General features: G+C 44.7%; 1 protein-coding gene across 1 annotated transcript; it reads right to left on the bottom strand.

The window, feature by feature from the left end:
• Positions 1–695: 695 nt before the first annotated feature.
• On the bottom strand, positions 696–10,591 carry CAVIN2 (caveolae associated protein 2). The gene is made up of 2 exons (XM_066553228.1): positions 10,193–10,591; positions 696–3,254 (listed from the first exon to the last, which is right to left on the bottom strand). Exons 1-2 carry the CDS (start codon positions 10,583–10,585, stop codon positions 2,472–2,474), a joined length of 1,176 nt encoding a protein of 391 aa, XP_066409325.1. The 5' UTR covers positions 10,586–10,591; the 3' UTR covers positions 696–2,471.
• Positions 10,592–12,889: the final 2,298 nt, after the last annotated feature.

The following is a 12,889-nucleotide window of genomic DNA, read 5'->3' on the forward strand; positions in this document are numbered from 1 at the left end:
ATGGCTGTGTGTGTGTGTGCTGTATTCTGAAGTGGGTATTTGAGTTAATTCCCCCAGATGCTCAGTATCTGCGTGTCCAATGGTTTTGCTGGATAGCATTGTAATGCTCTTAGAACACTGTGCATGGGATTCATTTCAGCATCTCTGAAACTGGATAAAGCATGGCCAGGGGTATTGTTTGAATTACAGCTTAGCAGGACAAACAAACCGGCGTATCTGAAAGCAAAATGTAAACATGATGCTGGGGCTCCTGGTTAGCACGTCGTGGCTGTGGGAGGTTGACAGCTGCTGCATAAAGGTTAAACGTGCCTTCTTTGGTCTGTCAGTAAAATTAAGCCTGCTAAAGACTATGTGGCACTCCAGAAGACAAGAGTTTATCTGTGTGCATAAACAGAACATAGTCTTCAATATAAATATGCTTTCAGGACTATTTAGGGTATTAGGAGTATGCTGCAGTCCAATAAAAAGATGCGGATTGAGCCAGGAGATTTTGGAAAGTGCCTGAGTATTTTTAGATGGGCTAGAAGTGTCTGGAAAGCAAAGCACTGGTGTTTGCATTGCTAAATAACAGCATAGGATGAGAAAGAAAATGGTATAGATACAACAGGGACATGAACTGAAGTAATAAATACTTGACCTTTAAATTTCATCATTGCCAGCTTCTCAGACTGCTTTCTCCCAAAGACTGACATGGCTGTGTTTTATATTATGCTTTTATTTGTCATATTCATAGTTAGTTACAAGTAAAAATTATTGAAATCCACTGTAGTTAATACAAAATAAAAATATAGCTGCACGAGTTATGCCATGATTTTTCTTACAAACAGTATCTTCTATATGATACCATGCACTTAAGAGCTTAACTCTTAACAGTACTTGCCTACACTAAGCTCTGACTAACTAACTTCCAGTGTGATTTACTGGTTACAGATATTATCCCTGTGGAATAATACCTGTTAATTATTTCATTATGGTACTTCTGCTGTAGCTTGTATTTCCCCTGTAATTTGTGATTCTAAACACAAAAGGAAGCAACCTTTTAGTGCAATGTTAAGTATCAGTAGAATTTTTATGTATATAAAAAAATAAAAATAACCCACTGCATGAACAACCAAGGATGTAAGGGAACTGTTGTGGGTATTGTGCTTCCCTTTCCTCCCTTGCCCCTTACCTTTAAGTGACAGGAATGAACATTCATAGTGAACAAACTCTTTCAATTAATTTTGAAAAATTACAGACTAGTAATTTTGAGAGCAGGTGTGTGACTTTGATCAAAGTTACTAGCAGAGAACCACATCCTGTGGCTTTGCAGGCTCATACTTGGGTAAACTCATCCCTGCCATGAAGTTCAATCCATAACACATTGTTCCCTTTGGACATGCCTGAAAGAGTATTTCACCTTTTTGAAGAAATTGTCCTTACATCCCTGTAATTATCTAACTTTCCTGTGTAGATATAGTTCTATATATGAAATAATCTGTAAAAAGATAAATTATGCTATTTTCAAAATACTCTGAGATACAAAGTTGTGCAGGTGCAAAATTTGATAGTATATTGCTATAAAGATTATGAATTTATTAGTGTTATCTGAGTATATATACTTTAAGCTGGGAGTATAGATTGAATACTATGGGGGGTTATTTTTGCTTTTTTTACATTTCATAGCATTTCATATTTTCTTCAGGATACCTTCATGTTCCTATCAAACACTTTTTTATTTTCAATTTCTGCCCCCTTAAAAGTACAGTAACTGATCACACATTCATGCTTGTCATTCATGTATTTCCATAACTGTTAGATTGAAAAATACTTTTTTTTGCCCCCCCACCTAAACACAGTGATTTTTTCTAAATGAATAGTGAGTGACTACTGGCAAAAATCTTTCCCCCACTGAAATGGATGGAACTGGGTTTTCAGCTTTGCTCTCCAAGTACTCTGCTCTTTTAGTCCGATGGTGCCGTGGAGCAAAGCCCCAAACAAACTGCACGTGTGTGCCCAATTACTGAGGCTGTTAGCATTCACAGAGCATGGCAAGGCAACTGAAATCAAACATTGCCATTGGTATTCCTACACTGACATACAAAACTACTCACAGTGCTGGGAAATTCTGGGGGGAAGAGAAGAGAACAGAAATGCTTGGGTCTTGACTACTCTCCACATGTTCCTCTGACCTAACTCTAAGAAAGCCAGCTGATCAGCTTGCTTCTACCAGACATCCTCTCCTCCTGCTAGTCCCTGACACCAGCTGGCAGCATCTCTAAATTCATCAACACCAGCGGCTCTGCCTAAAACAGAGCACATTGCAGCTTTAGCCGTTGACCTTGCCCACTCTGCATTCCAACACGATGCAATAAATTATCACTGCAGAGGAAAGCATGGAAGAGTCGCTCCTCCTGCCTGTGCAGGTGAAACCAGTTCCTCCCCTCAGGAAAACCGCGTGCATCTGGCAGGAGAAGGGGGGCTTGGGCTGCCTACGCTGTTTGGTCCACCTGCAGGACGGCTGCTTGGGTCGTTTCTTCATCAGACTGCTCCATCTCCCCGCTAAATGGGTTTCTCTCATCCAACAGTTTCTGGCTAGAAGCTTCTAGAGGCACCCTGTACTCTTCGTCATCTTCCACGATGGACAGCTCGATGTTGTTGTTCATCGTGACCTTCCCTTCCCCTCTGGCCTCCTTCTCCAGGGAGTCGCTGGCTGCCTGGCCCTGCTCGGCCAGGGAGGTGCTGGGGGTCATGTCCGAGTGCATGCTGGCGAAGGACACCTCGTCCTCGTTCTCGGCCTGCTCGGTGCTCGCCGTCTCTGAGGGTCTGTCCTCAGCTTCTGCAGGGCTTTCCCCTTCACGGCCTTTCTTCGTGCCGAATCCCACTTTGAAACCTGGGCCCTTGGCAGAGGAGGATTTCTGGTGATGCACAGTGAGTGACTTCTTGATCTTCTCTCTGCGTTCGGGCGACACGATCTTTGTGCTGATCTTGTTCATCTTCTTCTCAATGTTTTGGCGGGAAAACGCTTTCTTCAGGCTGTCCACCTTCTTGAGGCTGGATCTTTTAAGTTTCTCAGCTCTTGATTCTTCTGTTTTCTCCTCTGCACTGTCATCCAAGTCATCTCCCTCAGGAAACATTTCATCATCTGAACCCAACTCCACTGTGTGCAAGGTTTCTTCCAGTGTTTTGTTCTCATCCATGGGCTCCTCTTTTCCTTCTGTAATGCTAGGAATGGGCTCTTTTGCAAAAACACTGGCAGGGATCTCATTTTCCTCCTGAAAGAATTGACAATATTTGAGTTTCATAGTTCACAGGATACAAATTTAATAAATAAAGCACAACCCTGAACAATTATTTTCCCCCTCCTCAGGATGAGATGAATGCTGAACGTTTGTTGGTTTTTTCAATACATTTAACCAGTAACAAACCACTCAAAGCCCATTGAACCATTAGCTGGTAAAGACTTATGAGCTGTCAGCTGTAAGACTACTCTTTCAAAGTGACTTGGGATGTATGCAGAATAGAAACCCCGTTCTTTTAATTTATATTAGATACTCTTCAGTGAGAGTTTAGCTGTCAAGTTGTACACCTGTCCATGGGGAGAAGGGAGGATATGGTGGGGAAGGGAGGTCGTACTGCAGACTTCCAAAAGTCACATAACCCCACAGAGCTCTCAGTTTCTTGAGCCAAAGACTCAGCATATCCCTGCAGAGGTGTTGGGTCCATCTGGGAAGTATCTCAATTGGCAAATGCAGTTAGCACTTTTGCCATATTCCTAGAAAATATATGTTGCTGTTAGAAATGGATTGTTGATATTGAGAAACCATGAAGTTTATGGTATTTAGAGTGTATCCTATTTTACAGCTATTTACAGAAAAAAAACTAAAAACCCAAACTAATCAATTTTGTTGGTAAATATTAAAATGTGGATAGGACAACTCCTTGAAATGTAAGGATACAAATTTATGGTATACAAAAATAAAAAGACACTATACCACATAGGGAATAAGAGCTTATAGCTAACAGGGAAAGTATTGCTTTTTAGAAACAAAACCAAGAAAGGACACAGAAAGAAAGAATCTAAAAACAAAAGAGGCCGAGCAAGAGCAGGAGCTGCGGGTCATAACGAGGGATGTCCGTGCCCACCGAGTGCACAAGCTCTGCAACCCCGAGCAGCTCAGAGGCAGCACAATGAGCACTCTGTTCTCTGCAGGTTTTGCAGGCATCTACCCATGCAAAGAAAATGAGGCTCTTTGCACACTCCCTTCCCCTCTCAGCACTTGGAGCCTTGGATCTGCATAGTCTCTACTCATTACCTTCTTTATCGCTTTCAGACAGAGTGCATGCAATTTCACTTCCTCACATGCACTGGGAGGATTTTCTTTTCCCTCCTCCCTCCCCATTTATCTTTGGATACAAAAAGCAGTAAGTGCTGAGTGAAATGGTTGTAATAGTCTCAGATCTGTCCCTGGTGGGCCTGAGTGTACAGTTAAGGGGAAAAAAGGCCACATACACATCCAAGTTCATGCTCATTATTTCAGGACTGAGCAAACAGTTGTGATCACTGCAGAGAATAGTGTCTTGGGTTAAATTTGCTGTCAAGGCTGTTGTACATGGCTGTTGTTTAGTCTGGGGAAGAGCAGGCTCAGGGGTGACCTTACTGCTCTCTACAACTCCCTGAAAGGAGGTTGTGGCCAGATGGGGGTCAGGCTCTTCTCCCAGGCAACCAGTGACAGGACAAGAGGACACTTAACTGTGTGTCAGTGATTTGAGTGTGCTGGTTAATATCCCGTGTGGATATAAAAATGAAAGGTACAAAAGAAATGGAGCTGGTCTGACAGTTTGTACATGCTTTGTTCCTGTGGGTTCTGCACACCTCTCTGGGCCAGTGGCCTCAGTCAGATCCACTGGCACACAGCTGTGCAAGCCCTCTGCCCGCAGGGGAACATCTCATGAAGCCCACACTCTTCTCCCCACACCTATTATGTTGCTGCAACTGTCAACAACACTGACCAAGATAACAAAACAAAGGAAACCTGCACCAGCTTTAAGTGAAACCAGCTGTTAACTGCCGTACAAATATTTATATTTTTCCTCCGCTGCAGTTAATGAAATGTGGATTTACATGAGTGGGTGCAGCGTTGAATTATTCCCCAGAGCACAAGAACTCAGGATAAAACAAAATTTTCATGTCTAGTGCATTCTTTCCAAACATAGGTAATCACACACAGTATTAGACATCTGAACATTCAGGTGTAAGTGACTGAGTGGTATAGAAAGCTCTGATTTTAATGAGCAGAGAGGTGGGTTGTTAGTTTTTAAGTATTTTATCTAGAAAAGTGGTGTCATATGAGCTAAATCACAGCGCAGTCTGAGCCAGAGATGGGTCTGAAAGGTCCTTCTCAAGGTCAGTTTGGCTCTGTCTAGTGCTGCATGCAGTCTCTAGAATAATATGGATACAGATTTGATTACAATTTTTATCAGTTTTCTGACTGAGTAGAAGAAAGACTGTCAGACTACCCATGTTTATAAAGGGAAAAAAAAACCCCAAACAAAAATACACTGCATAATAATGAGCTAATGACTGCATTAAAAGCAGATCCTAGGTGGTCCTTGGCTATGGGGCAGTTCTGGAATTCAGGTGATCAGCCCTCTGTCTAAGCTTCCTGCATGGCTCTGGAAAACATCAGCCTCTGGGCATCTATTTGTGTGCTTATAAAATGGGAATGACACCCTTCCTATGCCATGCTTCCCAAAGACCTCAGGATTACAGGAACCATGAAAGTGCAAATGAAAATAAATGAAGTAAAATGCTTTGAAAACATGAGGGTGCTATAGCAGGAATGCTCTGTGGTGGAACAGACATTTCTATTTCAAACATGGTTACTGATAACACCTTGTAAGTGGGCTACTGATAACTTTTTGGTCTAACAAGTTTATGTGACAGCTGTATTTTGTTTTTGATACATTTTTAAGCAGGTTGCTATTTCATTTAGGAAGACTAGAACAATACACTGAAAAATGCCAGCTGTTACAAACTGCGTAACTATTTTCCATGCCAAAAGAAGTAGAACTTTGATCTCTTCTTCTTGATCTAATCTAAAATTCTAAGAAAGCAATACATCTTTGTATTTTCCACATCTGAATTCAAAAACAGCCCTTGCATTTTTTTTTCTCAGATGGGCTTCACTGTAGGTAGCTAGCTCCTCTGAATTTTATTTTTCCATGTAGGAGATGAACAAAATAGTGGAAGTCCTCTGCATAAAACAACTCTTGCTAACACTGGTAATACTTGCACAGTTAAAATCAGTGCCTTCCTTGTGGCTTTTATCAGCCATCCCTGGCAACTTCCTGCAGGTCAGAATTTCATCCCTATCTTTTACAAAAAGAAATAAGATCCATAGGAGTGTACTACAAAACTGGGTGGCCTGAGTCAACAGGTGGCTAATTTACTCAGGAAGTGCTGATTCTCTGATGCTGAATGAGGGAAATCAATCTGCTTTGGTTTGGTTTCTTTTGTTATATTTGCTGTATGAGGCCATGACCTTCAAGAAGGAGAGAAAGCATTTTCCCAGTCCTGCTCCTCTGTATGTTGCTGTTATATGCCCAAATGATCAGTAGCCTAAAACTTGTTTTACTATACAAAATAGGTCAGAACATGACAAATCCTGAAACCAGCTCCAGCTCCTTTCCTTTGGACAAATGCAGCTCTGCAGGCTTGGGTGTCACGGTGGGGAGGGAGGGCAGGAGCAAAGTGCCACCAGCCCATTTGCACACCCTGGGCAGGCTGGGGTGGTGGCTGCACTGTCCCCTGACCTCCCACAGCACAGCTGGGCCAAGCCCAAAGAGCTGTGGGAGGTATTTCTGTCATTAATCAACATCAGAGTATTCTCCCTGCAAGGCTCCAGCAGAGAATACAGCATTATCAGCTTGTAGTTCTTCTGGTTCCCTCACTTGTTTGTTTGTGAGCTTGAAGCTGCTTCTGCAAAAGAATATTGCAGTGATCTGAACAAAAAGGTACCATAAAACGGCTCATTTCTGGTGCCCTCCTCTTGCTTCATTTTAGGATGAAGGATTTACCAACAGCAGTATCTGAAAAGGACTTGCACTTTAGTATGCTTGACCCCAAGCTGCAATTTTGACTTATTTTATCTGTCCTATTTCCATGACATTTAACCAGTAATCATGACATTTAATTGAAAAATTAAACATGAGCCTTTTTTTATCTTCCATTCTGCTTTTGCAGCTAAAAAAGCAAACAAAACCCCCACCAAACCAGAACCAAAAAGCTGGTCATGTGGCGAGAACAAAACAGAGGGGAACAATGCCAAAGCTTAACAAGGATTTTTAAAACAGTCACTTCACTGTTTTGCTGAATTGCTGTGTCATTTATAATAACTTTTGCATCCTCAAATTCTTGGAATGGAGCTCCCTTAAAATATGCCACCAATTAAAGAAATATATGCAGATGTTCTAGGGAGAGAAAACTAAGAGCATTTTAATGGAAAATATGTAAATAGGTGAACTTTTCTAAACACAGTTCATTCTCAGTACATATGCAGAGGGAAAGCTGATGCTGGCACGTGGCAGCACAACTTCATAAAATGCAGATCTGGAGCTCAGTCGTGTGTTTTGGCTATGCTCAGTGCTCCCACCAAGTATTAGGGAGTTTAGGGTATATGCTGAATGCAGAACTGAATCACAAATGTGAATTTTTATTTTCATATTGAGCTGTCTGCCTGAGCTGGAGAAGCTGATTCTAATGAGGAACATGCTCTGTGAAGTCTGGCATTGTTTTTTTCCAGTGGAGAAGAAGGATTCCCCCAGCTGAAGAGGAGTCCCATACATCCAGATTCCCCTTTGTTTTCACAGGGATCTGGCGTCAATATGGCTTCATTATGTGACTTCTCCTTCCTGCAATTGTTTTTCCATGGATTCCTGTGCAAGGCAGGACAGAAACCCAGCCAGCCTGCTGTTTATCCCCTGTGCAGTTATCCTAGCAAGGCAGTGCCCTGCTGACCACCAGACTGTCCCTCCTGCAGCCTGAAAGGAGGGACAGTCCATGCTGCCATTTAACTGCAGGCCACCGCCAGGAGCAATTCAAAGTTGTTTTGTTGTTTTTTTTTTTAAGCAAATTTAACTGCAGTGTTTCTTTTTTTAAGTCTTGTGCTCCTGATCTGCACTGGCTTGGGACTGGTTAAGTTCATCATCCTGGACTGTGGTGACATATTTTCTGGTGAGAGATGGGAACAGAGTCACCTAAATCCCTGTAAAAGCTGTGGAGAACAGACCTGCTGTCCAAAGGGACAGGCAGAGGATTTTCTTTATCTGTTGTACTGGGACACGAGCCTGTGTTGTTTGCCTTAGGTTTGTGCACTATTAAGGAAAGGTTCAGAGGTTTCAACAGGCCTTAGCTTACACCCCTGTTTAGTGTCAGGAAACGAGCCAGCAGGATGCTGCTTTACCCCTCAAACCCTTCCTGGGGATTTTTACTGCTGCTTTTACCCAGTCCCTGCAGATTTCTGCCAGTGGAAGATCCCCACCCAAGCTAACCCCAACTGTCCAGCACACACAGAGCTCTGTTTGTCTTTCCTCCCTGCATTATGTCATCCTAAAATAGTAAATATTGAGTTTTCCTGAGGAAGACGCTCCTTGCAACAGCAAGGCCTTAATTCTCACGCTCAGAGGTATGAGAAATGTTAAAAATTACCTTCCCCCAGGCCTTGTTGGGGCACCCACCCCACGGGACAATGTCTAGGTCTGAACCTGTCAGTTCATTAGCCACTCATTAGCTAACAGGGCCTGGGAGATGGCACAGCCATGGATCCTAAATTACTTGCAGAACTGCAGAGAACATGTGTCTTTTAATTTACCCAGTCTCTGGAATAATTTCCCCATTCCTTCTGGGGTGGAAACATGCTGCAGCTCCTCCTCTTCTGGCCCGACAAGCCTGGACTGTAATTTGGGAGAACAATAAGCAGGGAGGTGGGGGTTTCCTTTCTGGGGGAATTGCCTGTGCACTAACCAGGCCTGCCAGCTTTTCACAATCAAGCACCGCTCTCTTATTTTGGGATTGTTTAGGAAAAAGCCCCAACAAGCCAAGGGGCAGAGTTAGTGGCTGACAGAGGTAACACCCAGCTGACAAGCTCAGAATGGTGAGGAGCCCGAGCTGTGACTACCCCAGCCCAGAATTTGCTCTCCTGCCCTCCCTCAGTGATTTGTGGAGGGCTGTCTTTATTTTTTTTAAATATGTGAAAGTCAAGTCCTGTGTTTAGTTAAAGCTCACGGTGTGCTCTATCCAGACCATTGCTTAAAAAGGGGAAAATATGCAAACTGCTGCTATCACTGGATGGACTCCCAGGAAGCTGAGTTTTTAAGCTGAATTTTTAGCTCATCCCTGCATGGGCCAGATCAGTCCTGCAGAGTGAAGCGGGGCATGAGGAGATAGGGAGATGCAGCCCTGTCCCTCTCCTGCTTCCAAGGGCACTGGCAGTTTTTAGGGGCATTTCCACTGCAAGTTTGCAAAATGGGCTCTTTCCTCAAGTTTCCCAAGACTTTGGAAAAACATAAGGGCCCTTCCAGTTTACTTGAACCCCAGAACACACAATAAAACAAACCTCTCCCCAAACATATGCTGGGAGTTAGTAAAACACGGCTCTTTCCCTTCATTTGCAGAGAATAGAAGCTGGCAGATTTCTCACGCGTGCCAAGAGTTAGCAAAACAAGGTCTCTTTCCTCACGTTTGCTTGGAGTTAGTAAAAGACAATTTTATCTCCAAACTGCAAGAGTTAAAGAGAAATTCTATTCTATTCTGTTCCCAAAGTTTGCTAAAAGTTAGCCAAAGAAAGGAAAACAAAGAAAAAAAAAAAGTGTTTCCCTGAAGTTTGCAAGAGTAAAAAAGAAAGACAGCTCTTTTCCCAGATTTCCTAAGGGTTAGGAAAATATGCTTTCTGCACGTCCACGAAGAGGAAAAGCGGGCGTTTCTCCTGAATTTGCTAAGAATAAAAGAGGGCACGTTCCCCAAGTTTAAGAGTTAGCAGAAGACTACTCTTTCCCTAAGTTTGCTAAGGTGAAGAGGTTTTTCCTTCCACGTTTGCCGAGTTAGCACAAAGCCAGCTGCGGTGTCCGAGTGTGCGGAGGGTGAGCAGGCAGCGAGCAGCAGCAGCAGCAGCAGAGGGCAGTTCCCGTGCCGGGATCAGAGCAGGGCTCTCACCTGGAAGATGAGCACCTTGAAGCGGTCTCGGCGGAGCAGCTGGGCGTGGTGCTGCTCCAGCCGCCGCACCTGGTCGCACTGGCGGTCCAGGCGCTCCCGCACGGCGCGGGTGTGCGCGCACACCTTCCGCGACTTCTCCAGCAGCTTCTCCACAGCCTCGCCCGTGGCGCCGTGGCTGCGGCACAGCTTCACCAGGTCCGCCTGGATGCCCCGCACCGCCCCTTCCAGGCCCCGCTGCCTCTGCTCCATCTGCCGCTGGTGCCCTTCCACCGCCTCCAGCATGGACACCAGCTTCTCCAGCAGGGCCAGCACGGTCAGCGCGTTCACCTGCCCGCCGCCCGCCTCGGCCGCCGGCAGCGGCGGCACCGCGCTGCCCGCCGCCGCCTCACCCATGGCTGCGCGGCCTGCACCGCACGGCGCCACCGGGGCCGCTATAAGGGCAGCGCCGAGCCCTCCCCCGGGGAGGTTTCGGGCAGGGCCCGGCCCCGGCCCGCCCTGGGCAGGGCTGTGACCGCCCCGGCAGCGCCGAGCCTGCCCCGGGCCCGGGCAGGGCTGTGACCGCCCCGGGCAGGGCTGTGACCGCCCCGGGCCCGGCCCCGCTCGGAGCGGCCCGCGGTGAATGGAATGAGCTGCCGGCCCTTGCTCGCTGCCTCCTCGGCAGCATCAGTAGATGGCAGGAGATACCGCGGAATGCAGCCCCTCTGAAGGCGGAGAGGGAGCTTGTGTTGGTGGTGATGGTCCCGGGGAGAGGTTGTGGGTGTAGACTGGAGTTCAAGCTAGTCTGAAGGCCTTAAACCAATAAAAATAATTAAAAGTTTTTAATCATTGCTGTAATCAATATCGAAATTATTGCAGTAATCGTATATCGACGTGCTTTTAAAAAAAGCATACTCTTTAAAAAAGTAAATTACTGCTGTAATAAATACATTAGTTATTACATTAATCACATATTAATGTGCTCTGACAATATACAATATACAAAAAGATACAATATACAAAAATTATATCAGTACATTTATTCTTATATCAGCATCCTGATGATAGTTTGTAATAATTGTTATAATAATTAACAAACTTAGGAAACATTTACTCGTGATGAATCAAATCGTTCCTTCCACCCTGTGCAACAAAAGACGGGGTTTTGGGGTTTTTTAAAAACAATAATGCAAATATTTTTATCTCCTCGTTGTTGTTATTATTACAGGGCTTTAAAAATTATTTAGGTGATGATTATTCTATTCTATTCTATTCTATTCTATTCTATTCTATTCTATTCTATTCTATTCTATTCCAATTTGTTTGGTTAGTAAAAAATCCGAAACAAGCGTAGTGTTGCGTGGGTGGAGGGAATGCCAGAAGCTTGGATTCCCTGCATGGGATGTGGAGATTAGCTGGGCACTCTGGTTGTCCTGCCCAGATTCTCCAGGGTTTCTTCAGTAAGAAAGAATCATAAGGTTCAGTGTGGCTGTTTTGGGGGAATAGTGATAAACTGGGTGTGGTGGTAGGGGCACTGTGTTCCCAGGCACCAAAAGGAGCTATTTGGCATGGAGAAATACCAAGCTGTTTATTTCGAATAGAGCATAACTTTATCTGTTATCACCAGGGGAAATGTTGCAACATTCCGTGGACTTGGGTGGCTCATCCTGTACTGATGTTCTCAAGCAGTCAGTATCTGTCTTCTCTCCTTTACATTTGCTTGGAAACAGGACTTCTTGCTGCAACACAGATGTTTCCAATGCTTGGGTATGTAGGATTCTAATATTTGGGTAGCTGAAATATAACATTTTCTAATATTTGGCCAAATATGCTTTGTGATTTCCCTACATCCTGCAGGTTAAAAGCGTCTATTTGGAGTCCAAATGACCATGATTTCTGACCTTTCCTTTGTACACAGAAGAAAAGAAAAAAGCATTTTACCATGAAAAGGAATAAAACCTAATGACTGAAGAGCTATGCAAATGAGTTACCCCTTTCAAATACTGTGTGCTTGAGCCCCTGAATGTTCTGCAATGTTGCAATGTTACCTTTTTCTGGTCCTTGCTTTTTTTTTTTCTCCTCAGGCTGCAACTTTTATTCTTCAAGTTGTGGGAGCTTGAAAAATGCATTTGTGAGTGAGTTCACTTTGGAAAAAAAAATCACCGACTCTGCCAGAGCTGTCCACAGGGGAAACTATGCTGAGACTGTAAACTATGCAGGCTGAGAGGGGAGTGGACATATTTTAAAGGCACAACCTAAACAAAACCCTTCTGTTTGCAGGAGCTCTCCCTGGCAGCAGCACCTGATCCGCCCTTCCCCAGGAAGGGCGTGTTTGTGTCTCCAGAGGGCGGCCAGTGCCAGCCTCTCTCACACAGCATCCCGCCCATCTCGCTTCCTCTCTCCCTCCCTTCCTTTTGGCTGGAGCCGGGGCAAAGAGGAGGAATTTTTGCAGAGAGCAGTAGCTTACCTTGCTCTGGCAGGGAGCAACCTGTGTCCATGCCCAGCTGCATATCCTTCCTGTGGCAAAATAGCTTTTTAATTTTCCAAATTAATTTTTTTCTCCAGTTTTACTGGGCTGTGGTGAAGCCCTGGCCTGGCTGTGCTCCCAGCTGCTGGCCAAGCTGCCTTCCCAGCCCGTCTCTGGAGCCTGTCTCCTCCAGCCTTTTTTCATCAGCCTTCTGCTGTACCTGGCAGAGATGGATGATGGAGGAGAGAGCTGCC

Source organism: Molothrus aeneus, chromosome 7 (assembly GCF_037042795.1).
Source record: "Molothrus aeneus isolate 106 chromosome 7, BPBGC_Maene_1.0, whole genome shotgun sequence".
NCBI classification, from domain to species: domain Eukaryota; kingdom Metazoa; phylum Chordata; class Aves; order Passeriformes; family Icteridae; genus Molothrus; species Molothrus aeneus.

What these genes read in the sequence shown, in the direction of transcription:
- CAVIN2 (XM_066553228.1), bottom strand. Translation starts at nt 10,585, where the DNA reads ATGGGTGAGGCGGCGGCGGGCAGCGCGGTGCCGCCGCTGCCGGCGGCC. An exon ending in TCAAGGTGCTCATCTTCCAG is followed by an intron (nt 3,255 to 10,192) that starts GTGAGAGCCCTG and finishes CAATTCTTTCAG; the next exon opens with GAGGAAAATGAGATCCCTGC.